At 48.4% G+C, this 16,598-nt stretch overlaps 2 protein-coding genes across 2 annotated transcripts in view; both read right to left on the bottom strand.

Annotated features, from left to right (window-relative positions):
- Positions 1 to 772: 772 nt before the first annotated feature.
- Positions 773 to 14,332, bottom strand: LOC142908624 (E3 ubiquitin-protein ligase COP1-like). Its single transcript, XM_076059392.1, has 10 exons — positions 14,253 to 14,332; positions 13,196 to 13,339; positions 12,589 to 12,697; positions 10,922 to 11,003; positions 6,638 to 6,754; positions 5,187 to 5,304; positions 4,428 to 4,552; positions 3,567 to 3,724; positions 2,012 to 2,056; positions 773 to 1,001 (listed from the first exon to the last, which is right to left on the bottom strand). The coding sequence occupies exons 1-10, from the start codon at positions 14,330 to 14,332 to the stop codon at positions 984 to 986; spliced, it is 996 nt and encodes a 331-aa protein (XP_075915507.1). The 3' UTR covers positions 773 to 983.
- A 1,455-nt stretch (positions 14,333 to 15,787) lies between these two features.
- Positions 15,788 to 16,598, bottom strand: part of LOC142908625 (E3 ubiquitin-protein ligase COP1-like) — a 50,140-nt gene continuing 49,329 nt past the window's right edge. The window contains exon 12 of the mRNA XM_076059393.1: positions 15,788 to 15,924. Coding sequence (XP_075915508.1) covers positions 15,788 to 15,924 — 137 coding nt within the window. The remainder of the gene's footprint in view (positions 15,925 to 16,598) is intronic.

Consider the following 16,598-nt stretch of genomic DNA (forward strand, 5'->3'; position numbering starts at 1 on the left):
CGGCCACAACACAAGCGGCCTTCATCAGGTGAGCGTGGCTATGTTCGCTCCAGCGCTATCCTCCAGACAGTCTCGTCCCTTCACCTGATGAAGGCCGCTTGTGTTGTGGCCGAAACGTCGTGAGAATTTTATCGTGTTATTTTATTTTATCAATTTATTATTTTATTCTCATTCTACGTGGTGGTGACTTTACCGAGAGAACCAAAGAAGATGAATCCTTGCAGTCACGAAAGCTTTAAATCGGAATCTGATTCTGTGGGGCATGCGCCCGTCCGGAGGGCTCGCTGCGTCGTAAAGCGCTCGGTCCATCGCTGCCCTCTGCGTTTCCGCTTACCCGTGGTTTACAATAAAAATGTCCATCTTGACCGCATTGTAGACGTCAGCTGCGTAGACACGACACGGAAAGAAACCGACGTCCCAATGTCTAGGGCGAGATCCCGCTGTGTTTCGCGGAAACGTCTTCGTGTGATGCGGTGGGGCGGGGGGGGGGGCTTGGTTTGTGCCGGTGGTCGAGCGGTCGGGCGGTGGGCGGTGCCCACCGCCTGACCGCGGAGGGGTTTCAATTTGAAGCTTTCGTGACTGCAAGGATTCATCTTCCTTGGTTCTTTCGGTAAAGTCACCACCACGTAGAATGAGAATAAAATAATAAATTGATCAAATAAAATAACACAATAAAATTCTCACGACGTTTCGGCCACAACACAAGCGGCCTTCTTCAGGTGAAAGGAACAAACCTGTCGGGACGACAGAGCTTCAATGAATGTGTCGTCCCGACAGGTCTGTTCCTTTCACCTGAAGAAGGCCACTTGTGTTGTGGCCGAAACGTCGTGAGAATTTTATTGTGTTATTTTATTTTATTATTTTATTCTCATTCTACGTGGTGGTGACTTTACCAAAAGAACCAAAGAACCACGGCGGGGTTGTGCGTCGTACGGTACCGCGGGCCGGTCCCCGCGCAAAGTGCCGTTGCAGCGGGCGGCCCCTCACACCAGCTCCAGCACCTGAGGACAAAGAGAGTGAGGTTGGTGGTGAAAGACGGCGATGACGACGATGATGACGATGATGATGGGTACAAGCAACGGACAAGCGAAGCGCGACTGGCGAGCGCCTATTGAGACCGCCACACCGTGGCGGTGGTGGCGATGTGGCCCCGGGGTACACCCCTGGCCTGCTTTTGTCTTCCCCAGTGCCGATGTTTTACACACCGCAGCAGTCAGTGATTTCAGCTCGGGCGAGCTCAAGGGGAGGTTCCTTGAATCGGTTCAATATCACTCGTCCCCGATGTTGGCCGTGGCCGGAAATCGAACCGGGGCTCCTGCGGTTATTCAGAGCACAGCTACACCACCGCTACCCAAGTAACCACACTTACACACACAAGAAAATCCCACCCTTTAGTTATTGTAGCAGCAAGTGTTAACAAGCACCTATTAAATTTTGATTTAAAGCTTTCGTGACTGCAGTAATTCATATTCTTAGCTCTTTCGGTAAAGTCACGTTGAAGGTGACTTTACCGAAAGAGCTAAGAATAAGCACCGATTAAAGCCAACAAGACAAAAAATCAAAGGCAGATATGACCACTACGAAGATCGGAATGATTTCGTCTCCCCGATGCTGGTGTTCACGCACCACACGACATACTTATTTAAGGCGTAGCTTGACCTAGAAGGATGCCCGCTAACGTTTGATACATCGTCTCGTCTGTGACGTGAGCCGTGGCAGGGAAGTGAACCTCTCTCAATGGGCTCACAGGACAATGCACACATCACCGCACCAACATTCCCCCACCATACACACACACACCTGGACGAGCGATCGCAATTGAGCAAACAAAATAAAATCAGCGGGTCACTGCACATCTCATCATCAGCAACAGGCAATGAACAAAGTTCCCCACGAAGGTTATACCGAGTAACGATTCTACCACGCCAACACAACCAATCTTACAGATAGTGCATGGCGCATCGCCTTCCCTTCAAAAAAGCAATTGCAGTCAGTGCCACGGTACCCTTACCTTGATGGTTCCTTGATTGTTGGCTGCTACAAGTACATTGGAGTCCTGCAAGGGCGAGAATCACTTTAAGCAAAGCGATAGCAACGTCACGAATTCGAACTTTTCCACACTGATCCTGCCACACGACAGCGATGCAAACCAACGGTATACCTTTTTTATTTTCCGTACGAATAACGTATAAAGGTGAAGGTGCAGTTTCGCAATTGCTAGCACGCGTGTGCACGTTTAACTTATTTCGCTCCGCACGTAGCCAGCCATGCCACTGCTGACAAGGGGCCGCAACTAGCAATGTGCGGGCAGTCCCCTCTAGAGGATGCAATATTTGGGCCTACTCCTCCACACTGGCCAGATGTCTTTCGAAGAGCTGGGAACACCGACACACTTTCCCCCACCACGCCCACCGTGCCGATCGTACATCGACCGCGGCGCAGCCATTCGCGCCGTCGTGTGCGTGGACAGAGGAGGCGGTGGTTGAAATTCCAGATAGCTGCTGCCACGTCATTTCAAGCTGTCACGCCGGGAGATCCAACGTAACCGGTGAGCCGCTCATTTACAGCGCAGAGCAGCAGCAGCGGCAGCAGTAGCAACGTAAACCGCCGTTGAATCTTAACCCCACGGGGACAGACGCGTCAGGCACCGAAATCGTGCCGGGAAGCAAGCCAACAATACGCAGCGGGCAGCATGGAGACTCGCAACACCAGCAGGTGGCTCAACGCCGCCCTTGGCACATTAAACGTTCAATGACGCGAGAAGTCTTCTGTCCACCCCGGACCCCCGCTACCACCACCCGCTCCGTCCTCCTCGGCGGAACCGAGATTCGCCTCCTAAATATTCCCCGACCGTTGAGGTGAGCGTCGTCCTTCTCCGAGGTGGCGATGAAAGAACAACAGCAAAACAAAAACATTCTTAAATTTCCATTTGAAGCTTTCGTGACTGCAAGGATTCATCTTCTTTGGTTCTTTCGGTTAAAGTCACCACCACGTACAATGAGAATAAAATAATAAAATAAAATAACACAATAAAATTCTCACGACGTTTCGGCCACAACACAAGTGGCCTTATTCATATTCTTGTGTTGTGGCCGAAACGTCGTGATTTTTGTTGTTTGATTTTTTACCTACGTGGTGACTTTACCGAATAGAACCAAAGAGTGTGGATGCCGTTGTGCACGCGCCCGGGACAACACCGGGTTGCTTGAGGAATCTGAATATAGGAAGCCGTGAGGGTTCCACGCTTGCTCTTAAAAAAAGGCCCTCTTTGGTCGAGTGGATTTTGTGGGCGAGTAACCTTCGGCGAGTGGATTCCGCACCTTCAATTAGCACGGTTGGCCACGTACGGTACAAAAGAAGCTCAGCGTGCATACGTACGTACGTCTTGCGGGGGCGGGTGACCCCCGGGGGGGCCGAGGGGAATTTTGCGGCTGAGTAACTCCGAGGGAGCGAGCGAATCAGACGGGCGAGCATCCGCGTGTGAGGGAGCGAGCGAGTGAGCAAGCGTGAAGGGCGGCGGGCGACCGGCCCGGGCCCGCGGGCCAGGCTGCAGGGCGTGCGCTCACCCCGTCCGGCAGCAGCCGCCAGCACACGGCGCTCACAAACTCTCTCCCGTCCCCTTCACTCTCCTTCCCCAGCGCACCCGTCGCCACGTCGAACTTGAACGTGAGCGACACCTCGGAGAGGCCCTTGTAGTAGACGTACAGCGAGTTGTCCTCACTCCCTGCGTACGGAGAGGGCGGAGAGAGAGAGAGAGCGGAGCGACCGGCGGCACGGTCAGAAGGGGGGGGGGGGGGGGACACGTGAGAGACCGGCGAAGCATCACCGGTTCAAAAACGAGCGATGCCATCATCCACCCCGCCGCCGCCGCCGCCCGCCTCCACCACGCGCACGCCACGCGCAACCGACGAGACGCGAGCCAAACGCGTGTCCCGGGAAATCATCCGCGCGCATCAATTAGCCGACGCTTTCCAGCAGGCGGCCGTTCGTCATCGCAAGCGTTCAAATTGGCAATTTTGTGGGCGATTTTTTTTAAAATTCGGTACATTTCGACCGCGCGCAAAGTGACCCAACCGCTGCTTTCCCCGACGATGACTCCAACACGCGAAGCTGACCACGGGAAACGCCGCCGTTGACACGACGGCCCCCCCCCCCCCTAGGGGGGTCGCCCCCCTGGAGGGGGGGCCCTCGCCCGGCTTCAAAGGCGACAAACCCCACGGCAAGCGCCACCACCGCTCGGCCCAAAAACAAAACAAAAAATAAAAATAAAGACAGAGGTAAATCGGGGGATTGTCACGATTGAAACATGATCGCGCGCGCGTGTGTGTGTGTGTATCTGTGCACGCGATAAGCAGGGGGTGTGGGGGGGGCAGGCAAGGGTTGGGTGGGTGGGGGGGTGGGGGTCAGCGTGCGGAGGCTGCGCTCACCGCAAGCGACGTAGTCCCCGTTGGTGGCCAGCCCCCCAAAGGTCCTTTCGTTGACGTGGCCTCTGAAGGAGCGCGTGCAGCGGGGCTTGTTCACGCTCCACAGCTTCAGCTGGCCGTCTATCGAGCTGCCCCCGAACGAAACAACGTGAGCGAATGAGGCCCTCGATTTTGTAAGCGGACGCGGGCACCGGCGATTAAACAGGGCCAGTCTCGCAAGGGCGCACGCAGCAGCAGCAAAAGGCACGGCACAAGCTCAATTCGACGGCCTTTCGCGGTTTCTTGACTCCGCAGGTAAATACATTTTGAGAAAAGAAAATTCTTAGCGAACCATTTTAGATTTTTTCTTTCACAGAAATAAATAACTTTTTATATGCTTAGCTCTTTCTGTAAAGTCACGTTGAAGGTAAACAATAAAATAATAAAATATATATAAAACAATAAAAACTCTCACGACGTTTCGACCATAACACAAACGGTCATCATCAGGTGTGTTATGGTGTTATGGTCGAAACGTCGTGAGAATTTTTATTGTTTTATATATATTTTATTATTTTATTGTTTCCCTTCAACGTGGTGACTTTACCGAAAGAGCTAAGAATATGAATTGCTGCAGTCACGAAAGCTCTAAATAAAAAAATAACTTTTAATTCAAGCACAACTTTCATAACTGGCGAGCCGCGCGTGATTGGGTGGGCATTCCGAGTTGATCTGGCCCCCTGCCACTTTAAACGGCCGCGCCTTTCAATGGGCACTACTCACGCAGAGACGATCTCCTCGCCGCTCACGAACTTGGCGTACGAGACGGCTCTCCGGTGGCCCTTGAACACCGTGACGGGCAGCTCGGTGTTGCGCAGGTCGTAATAGTGGACGCAGTGGTCTGCCGAGCACAATCGGAAGGGGTCACTTCACGCTCGCGCGAGTCCCGTGCCCCCCGCCTCTCCCCGCGCCTTTCAAAGACGGCGGACGAATCGCCCGGCTCAGATTAAGCTGGCCCAATCAACCGTGCGGTGGAAAAATCACACCCAACGAGGGCTCTTGTGAAACGTTAGCCGGAAAGGAAGTGGAATAATGCCCCCAAAAGGAGGTCCATTACCGTCATTTGCTTATCATTCTCACAGTCTTAGTTCTTTATTCACAAAGTCTTATTTTTCGCCAATTAAATGTAAGGGAGGGTATAAAAGCTTACTACGCCCGCGGCAATGTCACGGAGGGTAGCGAGGACAGCTCGGCACTCTTCAGTGAGTAACGCGTTAATAGCCTGTCCACAGGAGAATACGAACAAAAAATAATGCTTCCACCGATGATTCACAATGCCCACCTTGTTGTAAAACACAACCGCCGCCGCCGCCGCTGCTACGTTCCCCATTTAATTGAAGCGTGTAGCCGTGCACATCGAGATCTGTCTGCATAACCTCTACGGCGATGAATTTTTAACCGCAGCGAGTACTCGTCACACAACGATTCACCGCCATTCCTCGTCCCCGCCGCAACAATTCAACGAACAGAGACTATTCGGGACAACGATTTGATTTAAAAATGTTTTCCCTTCTTTCTTATTTGCATCGTCTATCTCGTATGTTCCGTCTTGTTCCACATCGTTAAATCAATTAGCCCAATGGTTCGAGAGGACCCAGCGTGCATGGATTGTAAATAGATTCTTAACACGTGTGCATTTTTGCGCAGAGATCTTCCAACGGTTGCTGTTGGGGGGGCGGCACTGAGCAACACCGGGCACAGAAACGCCACGGCCCGCAAGCCGTACCCCCACACCGTAACCCCACACCGTACCCACCAATATACCTGCACACCGTACCCCCACACCGTAACCCCACACCGTACCCACCAATATACCCCCACACCGTACCCCCACACCGTAACCCCACACCGTACCCACCAATATACCCCCACACCGTACCCCCACACCGTACCCCCACACTGTAACCCCACACCGTACCCACCAATATACCCCCACACCGTACCCCCACACCGTACCCACCAATATACCCCCACACCGTACCCCCACACCGTACCCCCACACTGTAACCCCACACCGTACCCACCAATATACCCCCACACCGTACCCCCACACCGTAACCCCCCACCGTACCCCCACCGTACCCGCCGCTCGCCAAATCCCCTCTCCCCCCAAAACGAGCGCGCGATCATCAGGCGAGCGAGGTAAAACGCGCGGTGCGGACTCGAGCGCCCACCTGCGCAAGCCAACGCTAGGTGGTAGCGTGACGTGGGGCTGAACTTGACGCAGCAGACGTTGGTGTTCGCTTCGATGCACGCGACGGAAGCGTCCATGTGCGTGGACCACAGCTTGACTGGGCGGGGGGCGGGGGGGGATGGGTTTAGGTTAAGGGATGGAGGTACAGTTGTCCCTCACTATAACGCAGTTCACCTTGCGTGGCCTCGCTGTTTCGCGGATTTTTGTTTAGTGTAATTTTGCACGCTTTCTTTTCCTGCGTACAGTATGAACGCGCATTGTGTTCTGCGTCCTGATTAGCTAAGGGAGTACAGAATGCGTTCGGCTAGCCAGATTCACAAAAATGTTTTGGGCTTGAAAACAGGTTTTGATCTTTGGTTTCATTTACTAATATTGCACTTATTTTTTTAAATCTGCGAAAGTTTGAACTTTGAGAGTGTTTAAATAAGAGAGAAATGTGAGAAAATGCTAATGCCTGTCTGAGAAAAGTGTATAAAAGTGTGTGGTTAGGGGTTTCGCGGCCTTAAAATATGTATAACAATTGTAAAAAATAAAGCTGATTACTTCGCGGATTTCGTCTATTGCGGGTTATTTTTACGAGGGACCACTGTATAAGGAACAGACGGGGGTCACGTGCTGCTGCTGCTGAAGCAAAAAGGAATTGAGCGGGAAAGGGAGCGGCACACGTCATGCAAAAACCGACCGCGGGGTTGACGACGGAGGAGCGTGAAAGGAGCGGAGGAAGGCAGCGGAAGGAAGAGACGGCGCCGGCGAGATGGAGATGAGGAGGAGCAGCTGAGAGAGAGCGGCAATGGAGCCCTTCGTCGCTGAGCAGGAAGTTACGGGCCGGCAGCGACGAAGCACCGAGGGGTGGCGGGGAAGTTGGCGCGGAGTGCGACTGACGGGACGCAAATCGAATTGCGAGACCCTGGGGAAAGTGGGGGGGTCAATTTAGGGGCATGACATTTCACACCCCTATCGCCGCCACCACCACCACAACCACGACATAAAACGCAGTTTGCCAGGAAGAAAAGAGAGGCTGAGGCAAGAGATAAGAAGCTTCCAGATGCCCGCAACTCTCTCCGGCTCAATTATCGTCCAGGTTTGCGGAATTTAAAAGCTAAGCAGCCTAGCCATAGGGGGTAGGGAAGGAACCCCAAAACTGTGGAACCGACTTCAAAAGGAACGAGTCCGCCCGAACAGCTGGAAACCAAAGTGAGAAAAATAATCACTTTTAAAGAGCCCTTGGGCCCAGAAGGAACGCTGGTCATCCCTGGTGCCTCTGTGGATGTGTAAGCTTTGACTTTAACATAGCTGTTTCAGTGACCAGTCACAAGCTAATCCCTCAGTTATTTCGAAGCTAAATTCTCCTGTTTAATTTGTACTAGGTGCCTCTGTGGATGTGTAAGCTTTGACTTTAACACAGCTATTTATATGACCAGTCACAAGCTAATCACTCAGCTATTTCAATGCTAAATTCTCCTCTTTGATTTGTACTAGGTGCCTCTGTGGATGTGTAAGCTTTGACTTTAAAATAGCTATTTCTATGACCAGTCACAAAGCTAATCACTCAGCTATTTCAATGCTAAATTCTCCTGTTTGATTTGTACGAGGTGCCTCTGTGGATGTGTAGGCTTTGACTTTAACATAGCTATTTCTATGACCAGTCACAAAGCTAATCACTCAGCTGTTCCAATGCTAAATTCTCCTGTTTGATTTGTACTAGGTGCCTCTGTGGATGTGTAAGCTTTGACTTTAACATAGCTATTTCTATGACCAGTCACAAGCTAATCACTCAGCTATTTCAATGCTAAATTCTCCTGTTTGATTTGTACTAGGTGCCTCTGTGGATGTGTAAGCTTTGACTTTAACATAGCTATTTCTATGACCAGTCAAAAAACTAATCACTCAGCTATTTCAATGATAAATTATCCTGTTTGATTTGTACTAGGTGCCTCTGTGGATGTGTAAGCTTTGACTTTAACATAGCTATTTCTATGACCAGTCACAAGCTAATCCCTCAGTTATTTCAATGCTAAATTCTCCTGTTTGATTTATACTAGGTGCCTCTGTGGATGTGTAAGCTTTGACTTTAACATAGCTATTTCTATTACCAGTCACAAGCTAATCACTCAGCTATTTCAATGCTAAATTCTCCTGTTTGATTTGTACTAGGTGCCTCTGTGCATGTGTAAGCTTTGACTTTAACATAGCTATTTCTATGACCAGTCACAAGCTAATCACTCAGCTATTTCAATGCTAAATTCTCCTGTTTGATTTGTACTAGGTGCCTCTGTGCATGTGTAAGCTTTGACTTTAACATAGCTATTTCTATTACCAGTCACAAGCTAATCGCTCAGCTATTTCAATGCTAAATTCTCCTGTTTGATTTGTACTAGGTGCCTCTGTGCATGTGTAAGCTTTGACTTTAACATAGCTATTTCTATGACCAGTCACAAGCTAATCACTCAGCTATTTCAATGATAAATTCTCCTGTTTGATTTGTAGTAGGTGCCTCTGTGGATGTGTAAGCTTTGACTTTAACATAGCTATTTCTATGACCAGTCACAAGCTAATCACTCAGCTATTTCAATGATAAATTCTCCTGTTTGATTTGTAGTAGGTGCCTCTGTGGATGTGTAAGCTTTGACTTTAACATAGCTATTTCTATGACCAGTCACAAGCTAATCCCTCAGTTATTTCAATGCTACATTCTCCTGTTTGATTTGTACTAGGTGCCTCTGTGGATGTGTAAGCTTTGACTTTAACATAGCTATTTCTATGACCAGTCACAAGCTAATCACTTAGCTATTTCAATGCTAAATTCTCCTGTTTGATATGTACTAGGTGCCTCTGTGGATGTGTAAGCTTTGACTTTAACATAGCTATTTCTATGACCAGTCACAAGCTAATCACTCAGCTATTTCAATGCTAAATTCTCCTGTTTGAGTTGTACTAGGTGCCTCTGTGGATGTGTAGGCTTTGACTTTAACATAGCTATTTCTATGACCAGTCACAAGCTAATCACTCAGCTATTCCAATGCTAAATTCTCCTGTTTGATATGTACTAGGTGCCTCTGTGGATGTGTAAGCTTTGACTTTAACATAGCTATTTCTATGACCAGTCACAAGCTAATCACTCAGCTATTTCAATGCTAAATTCTCCTGTTTGATTTGTACTAGGTGCCTCTGTGGATGTGTAGGCTTTGACTTTAACATAGCTATTTCTATGACCAGTCACAAAGCTAATCACTCAGCTATTCCAATGCTAAATTCTCCTGTTTGATATGTACTAGGTGCCTCTGTGGATGTGTAAGCTTTGACTTTAACATAGCTATTTCTATGACCAGTCACAAGCTAATCACTCAGCTATTTCAATGCTAAATTCTCCTGTTTGATTTGTACTAGGTGCCTCTGTGGATGTGTAGGCTTTGACTTTAACATAGCTATTTCTATGACCAGTCACAAAGCTAATCACTCAGCTATTCCAATGCTAAATTCTCCTGTTTGATATGTACTAGGTGCCTCTGTGGATGTGTAAGCTTTGACTTTAACATAGCTATTTCTATGACCAGTCACAAGCTAATCACTCAGCTATTTCAATGCTAAATTCTCCTGTTTGATTTGTACTAGGTGCCTCTGTGTATGTGTAGGCTTTGACTTTAACATAGCTATTTCTATGACCAGTCACAAAGCTAATCACTCAGCTATTCCAATGCTAAATTCTCCTGTTTGATATGTACTAGGTGCCTCTGTGGATGTGTAAGCTTTGACTTTAACATAGCTATTTCTATGACCAGTCACAAGCTAATCACTCAGCTATTTCAATGCTAAATTCTCCTGTTTGATTTGTACTAGGTGCCTCTGTGGATGTGTAGGCTTTGACTTTGACATAGCTATTTCAATGACCAGTCACAAAGCTAATCACTCAGCTATTTCAATGCTAAATTCTCCTGTTTGATATGTAAACCCCTTTGTCAAGGTGCCTCAATTCTCTGAACCAGCTTAAAAAGACGCTACGAATCTTAACAGCGTTCATTGCAGCTCTGTCGTCCCGACAGGCCTGTTCCTTTCACCTGAAGAAGGCCGCTTGTGTTGTGGCCGAAACGTCGTGAGATATTTTATTGTGTTATTTTACTTAATTAATTTATTATTTTATTCTCATTCTACGTGGTGACTTTACCGAAAGAACCAAAAAAGATTCATCCTTGCAGTACGAAAGCTTCAATCGAAAATTAAATCCCTGATGATGTCACGCCGACAGAGTGCGGCCTTGCCATTTTACCTTTGGTGTCATCGGATCCAGACGCTAGGATCTCGGGGTCCATCAGGTTGAAGTCCACGCTCCAACATCGCTGCTCGTGTTCCTAAGGGAGCGGACATTCCGAAAGAATACAATTTCACCATGCGATCATCGCACTGCTGAGCACATCAACACCGCATGTGGACAAAGACAAAGTTTCCGCCCCGCCCACCCCCCCCCACCCTTCCAAAGGCACACAGACTGTTGGGACAAGCGCCATGTGAGAGCATCTACGAAGGCCGGAACGGTGCACGAGGGCGTGGTGTGGCTAGCAGCACGCGCAGCCACCTTTGTCTCTCTGGTACTCATGTTTAAACTCATTAAAAGCTGACCCAGAACCGGTTCAGATGTATCACCGATGATGGCCAGAGCTGGGGAATCGAACTCAGGTCATTAATCCATTCATCCAAACCTTCCAATTGATATCCCCTGCTTTATCTTTTCTGGGCATTCAAGTTTCCTTCCACATGCTCAGCACTCCTTAAAAAGATAATGAAAATATCTCAATGCAGAAGTGAGGTTTTTTCCTGGATAACAAATAACGGTATGACTATTACTAATACCATAAACATTACAAACTGCGAGACTTGAAACAAACTCTGTGCAAAGTGAACCAGTGGCAAGGGCACTGACCGATAGATTACCTTCCCGGAACATTGAAATTAATGACAAATTCAACCGAGAAGATGGTTTCAAATTAAGCAACCATTGGAAAGATGTTCTAAATTGAACCAAACATTAAACTAATTTTCAAGCTACAGTATATTTTTCAAGTAGTGGTACCCCAAACTTTCGCAGCTCTTAAATTCCCTTTTCACACCATCAATAGGTAAACTCCCCCTCCACCCCCCTCCCGCGCCAACCGGCATGTTCACCCGCACGTACACCACCTCTATGCTAAGTCGGCCTATCAAATACTAATTTTTTATGCTAATTCCTTTGTCAAGGCGCCTTGTTTCCTCGCACACAGCTTAAAGGTCGCGGTCTGAGCATGGCTGTGTTTCACTCCAGCACTGTCCTCGAGACAGCCCGGTCCCTTCACCTGATGAAGGCCGCTTGTGTTGTTCGCCGAAACGTCGTGATTTTTGTCGTTTTATTTTTTTACCTACGTGGTGACTTTACCGAATAGAACCAAAGAGTATGTTTGTCTTGGGTGTCTCGCAAAAGGCATCGCACGATTTTTTTTAATTTCCCCACCAATATTTTTTTTTCGTGGAAATGTTTCTTCTTATCATGATGGCATCACGTCACGAGGCAAGGCGTCCAATCACATCCGTCCCAGAGCAATGACGCAACCCTACGTGTTCAGCAACGGCCCAGGGAAGCGGATGTTACAGAGCCACCTCTGGGATCCCTTAAAGGTGACCTCTAATCCACACAAAGAGAAAAGGGGCAACACTTCCCTATCCCGCTCTGCTATCGAGAGAGTAATGTTCGACGCGCGGCGAGCCAAACCGACGTTGACTTCTTAAGGGCTGGAATTTAGCAAAAATTAGTTTCAGGACCGACTTTAACGTGACTGCTTTTTTTTGTGCGTACAGTCACTGGTGACCAGGCTGAGACTATCAACGGGTGGTTAAAACCTGGATTTCAACCGCCCAGGATCTCGGCGACACCAGAACAATGCTTAAGAGAACGACGCTCCACACCTGGAAAACCTTTGTCCTCTGTCCCGTGAAGCCATCCCAGAGGATCACGCTGCCCTCGTAGTCACTGCTGGCCAGGATGCCCTTGTGGTACTTGCTCCAGCTGATGCAGCTGCAGCAGCACCGGGCAGGGAAGCAATGTTTGATAATAAAAAATATATAAGGAAATAAATTAATAATAAAGTTTATTTTTTCACAAATGTACATCGGTTGATACAGCTGCTCTTGCCAGTCCTCCCCCACGCCGGTCAATGCGGGTTGACGGGGCGCCTTTTTGCCAGGACCGTTTCAGAAGCAGTTTAATCTGCATACAAGCACACCCCTCCGGGGTAAGGCCGTGTGCGCTTAGGTGCCCTGAGACATTAGCGGAAGGCACCTTACGTATAAATGTAAACTATTATAACATCCGAAGCAGTATGCTTGCAATGGAAAGGTTGCCTCCACTCTCCCCCCTCACCACTGCGTTACGTCGGCACGCTTTGCTCATACGAGGACTACCCTGGTGACAACGACGACCGTGAGCAGGGAGTAGTGGCCCCTGCGGACCGGTGCAAAGGCGTAGGCAGCGTGGGTGGACTTGGCAGTGGATTGCGGAGTGGTGGAAGCGCACCTGATCTTGGAGTCGCAGGTCATCTCGATCACGGGGTAGTGAATGTCCACCGCATCTCGGATCAGCGTGCCGTACTCAAACACCTTGATCTTCTTGGTCACTCCTGCGACGGCGAAGTAATCGCAGTCCCGATCGAAGTCGATGCTGTCGAATTAAAAGGCATCGTCATTATTATTATTAATACTTAAACAGTTATGGGGTAAAAAAAATCGTGCACGCACGCGGATTATGCAACGCCAACCGAAGCACGTTTTTGCCTTCGGAGGTAAAATGTGCTCACCTTCGATTAGCAGGTCTCAGTACGCCTTTTGGCGTCTTCTGGTCCAATACCAGTGGAGACTAGGCTCTAAGAAAAGCCGTCTCGGGTGTGGACCAATCAAATTCAAGGACAGTGCCAATATTATTATTATTATCAGAGTTGTCTTTTTTGTTTGCATTTTGACTGCTTGTGTTGTGGTTATTGCAAACACGATGCCTTGAATAAAGGTGTCAGTTTTTGTGCCAGTTAAAAGGGTAAAACCTATTCCTATATCTTGTTACTGGCAAAGGAGGTCTCATAATGTAATTGCTCACCCCGAGCCCTCAATACTCTGATAGTGCGCTGTTTTTGAGTTGTACACCTTTTGGCGTCTTCTGGTCCAACACCAGTGGAGACTAAGGGCTCTAAGAAAAGCCGTCTCGGGTGTGGACCAATCAAATTCAAGGACAGTGCCAATATTATTATCAGAGTTGTCTCTTTTGTTTGGATTTTGACTGCTTGTGTTGTGGTTATTGCAAACACGATGCCTTGAATAAAGGTGTCAGTTTTTGTGCCAGTTAAAAGGGTAAAACCTATTACTTCAATCACGGTTCTCTACGTACGGTGCAAAAGAAGTCACACAAAATTACATACGTACAATTAGCGGTATGCAACAATGCATTCGCATATTTACAAGAAGTAATTTTGTTTCCCTCTTTGCACTGCAGAGCTTTCCAGAGACAACTGGGAAGCATAACCACAGTAGTTCTGACATTTCCCCTGTCGGGAACGAGTCAACGCGCCGACTTGAACACGAACCAGACCCCACGGCCAATGACGCAGCGTGGCAAACACGAAGCCGCGTCGCCGCTATCAGGTGCCACTTGGGGACCAGCCATTGTGTCCCTTCACGTCACTCTCGGGCTTCCGAATTAGGCGTCCAAGCGTCTCTCAATGGTGCTTGTGTAGCCCAGGTCTTGCGCATTAGGCTTCATCCCAAACTCGCACTTAGCCTCGCTTTGTCAACGCAGCTTTTGCGGCACGACCGTGGAACAAAGCGCGCGGCCCGAGTTGAGTTAAATTAACTCTTTGGAAAATAAAAATAAAACTCCCCCCTCTGTCTGTGCGCGTCCGCGACTACTACAAAGCCGGCGGGTGGCAGCATCAATTCACCAACTCAGACAAAACAACTGAATTGCTACGTCACTTACAACCGAGTCTATAAAAGTTGCCCTTCAAAGGCCAGTTTGAGAGAAACTAAATTAAGTTATTTGAACCAATGTCTTTCCAGACATCAGAGACGATTTCAAGGGCAATCAATGCAGCATTTACCAAGACGTTACACGGTGTCACTGAATGTCATCAATTTACGTACTAATGACAAATTTATGTTGTTAATATTTCTCGACAAACTTTGAATATCAGGGGGGGTGTAATGGTTAATCCCTCCTGCCCCCATACAGATTTGATTAATAATCCCAATCATTGCCATTCAAAAGCAGCTTTTTTTTTCCACGATGTGACAAATGCAACGGCTACTAGTGGCTGGGGTCGGTATTACATACAAGGCGCACACATCTAAACCCACTGGCTCCTACGCAAGCAGTTCAATGAATGCATCGCGAGCTCAAGAATCAACATTAAATCGGTGAATCATTACACACACGTACTAATTTGCCCTAATTACAGGTTCATATGTTTGTTACACATCAAATTGCAAAATGGCACTCTTCAGAGTCCTGAACATCCGATTATGATGTAGATGCTCACCCCGAGCCCTCATTACTTTGATAGTGGCATTGTCTTTGAGCTGTGTGACGCCTTTTGGCGTCATCTGGTCGAGCACTAATTGGGTCGAGGCTCAAAAGAAAGCCGTCCCTTGGTGTGGACCAATCAGTTTCAAGGACAATGACACATATATTATCATAGTATGTTTTTTGTTTGCATTTTGACTGCAGGTATTGTGGTTAATGCAGTAGACATGAATCCTTGTAAAAAAGGTTTCAGTTTTGTTGCCAGAAAAAAGGGGAAAAACCACTATTATTATCCGATTACAAGGTTAAGATATTCCTGAATATAGAGAAGAAAAACATCGGTCGGGGGGGGGGTGGAAGAGACAGAGGGACATCATTACGAACCACATTCATGGAGATGATCCAAATATAGGACCACAACGCTTGGGGGCAATTGTTGCCGTGCATTCAGGCCGCCTTCCCTGCTTCTCTGTGGTTTCCCACACACCTCCGAATTATTCTCTCTCTCCGAGGGTAAACGGACGCGGGGAGACTTTATAAAATTTATTAATTCTTCCCCTCCTCATGATCAAAATGAAACGGGGGACACGAGGAGACGGGTCACCTGGACACGATGCTGGAGCCATTGTAGATGTCGCTGGTGTAGGAGAGCGTGGCGAGCGGGCGTACGGAGCTGTAGCGCGTGAACTTCGCCAGGCAGTCCTGGAACTCCTCCAGCTCTCCGCGCTTGTCCTCATCTGAGCCCCGACGGCACCGCAGAGACACGCACCGGCAGGGTTGAACGCAAAGCGGTCGGGTTTGTCAACGATTCAGACCCCCGCGAATTCACCCTCGCCACTTGCTCACCGGTGTTCCACAGACGCCTCCTTGTCACTGCCGCAGAACTTCGCTCATTGATTCACCCGCCCACGCCGAGGGCTCGGTCTACCAGGCGGGTTTGTGTCACCCATACTGTGTTCAACCACCACGATGCAGGTCACAAAACTTCTCCACAATATAGATTTTTTGGGTGAGATTGCGATATTGTCTTCTTTGGTTCTTTCGGTAAAGTCACCACCACGTAGAATGAGAATAAAATAATAAAATAACATGATAAAATTCTCACGACGTTTTGGCCACAACGCGAGCGGCCATCTTCAGGTGAAAGGTACAGAACTGTCGGGACGACAGAGCTTCAATGAATTGCGTTATTTTATTATTTTATTCTCATTCTACGTGGTGGTGACTTTACCGAAAGAACCAAAGAAGATGAATCCTTGCAGTCACGAAAGCTTCAAATCGAAATTGCGATGTTGGTCGCGAAAGCCTACGTGGTAAACTCACAAAACGTATGTTTCTCTCCTCGCTACTGCTCGACTTTGGAATTCCCTACAATCGTCTCTTTCTCAAGCTCCTGCTCAAATCCAGACAA

Source organism: Petromyzon marinus, unplaced genomic scaffold (genome assembly GCF_048934315.1).
Source record: "Petromyzon marinus isolate PM22_M1 ecotype Great Lakes invasive population unplaced genomic scaffold, UKy_Petmar_22M1.pri1.0 PM_G_Scaffold_10, whole genome shotgun sequence".
In the NCBI taxonomy this organism is placed as follows: domain Eukaryota; kingdom Metazoa; phylum Chordata; class Hyperoartia; order Petromyzontiformes; family Petromyzontidae; genus Petromyzon; species Petromyzon marinus.

Excerpts from the sequence above, each read along its gene's own strand:
- LOC142908624 (XM_076059392.1), bottom strand. The coding sequence starts at position 14,332 with ATGGCTGGTCCCCAAGTGGCACCTGATAGCGGCGACGCGGCTTCGTGT. Across the intron at positions 5,305-6,637 it reads CCTAGCGTTGGCTTGCGCAG|ACCACTGCGTCCACTATTAC; the intron begins GTGGGCGCTCGA and ends TGTGCTCGGCAG. Across the intron at positions 4,553-5,186 it reads GGCGAGGAGATCGTCTCTGC|CTCGATAGACGGCCAGCTGA; the intron begins GTGAGTAGTGCC and ends GTTCGGGGGCAG.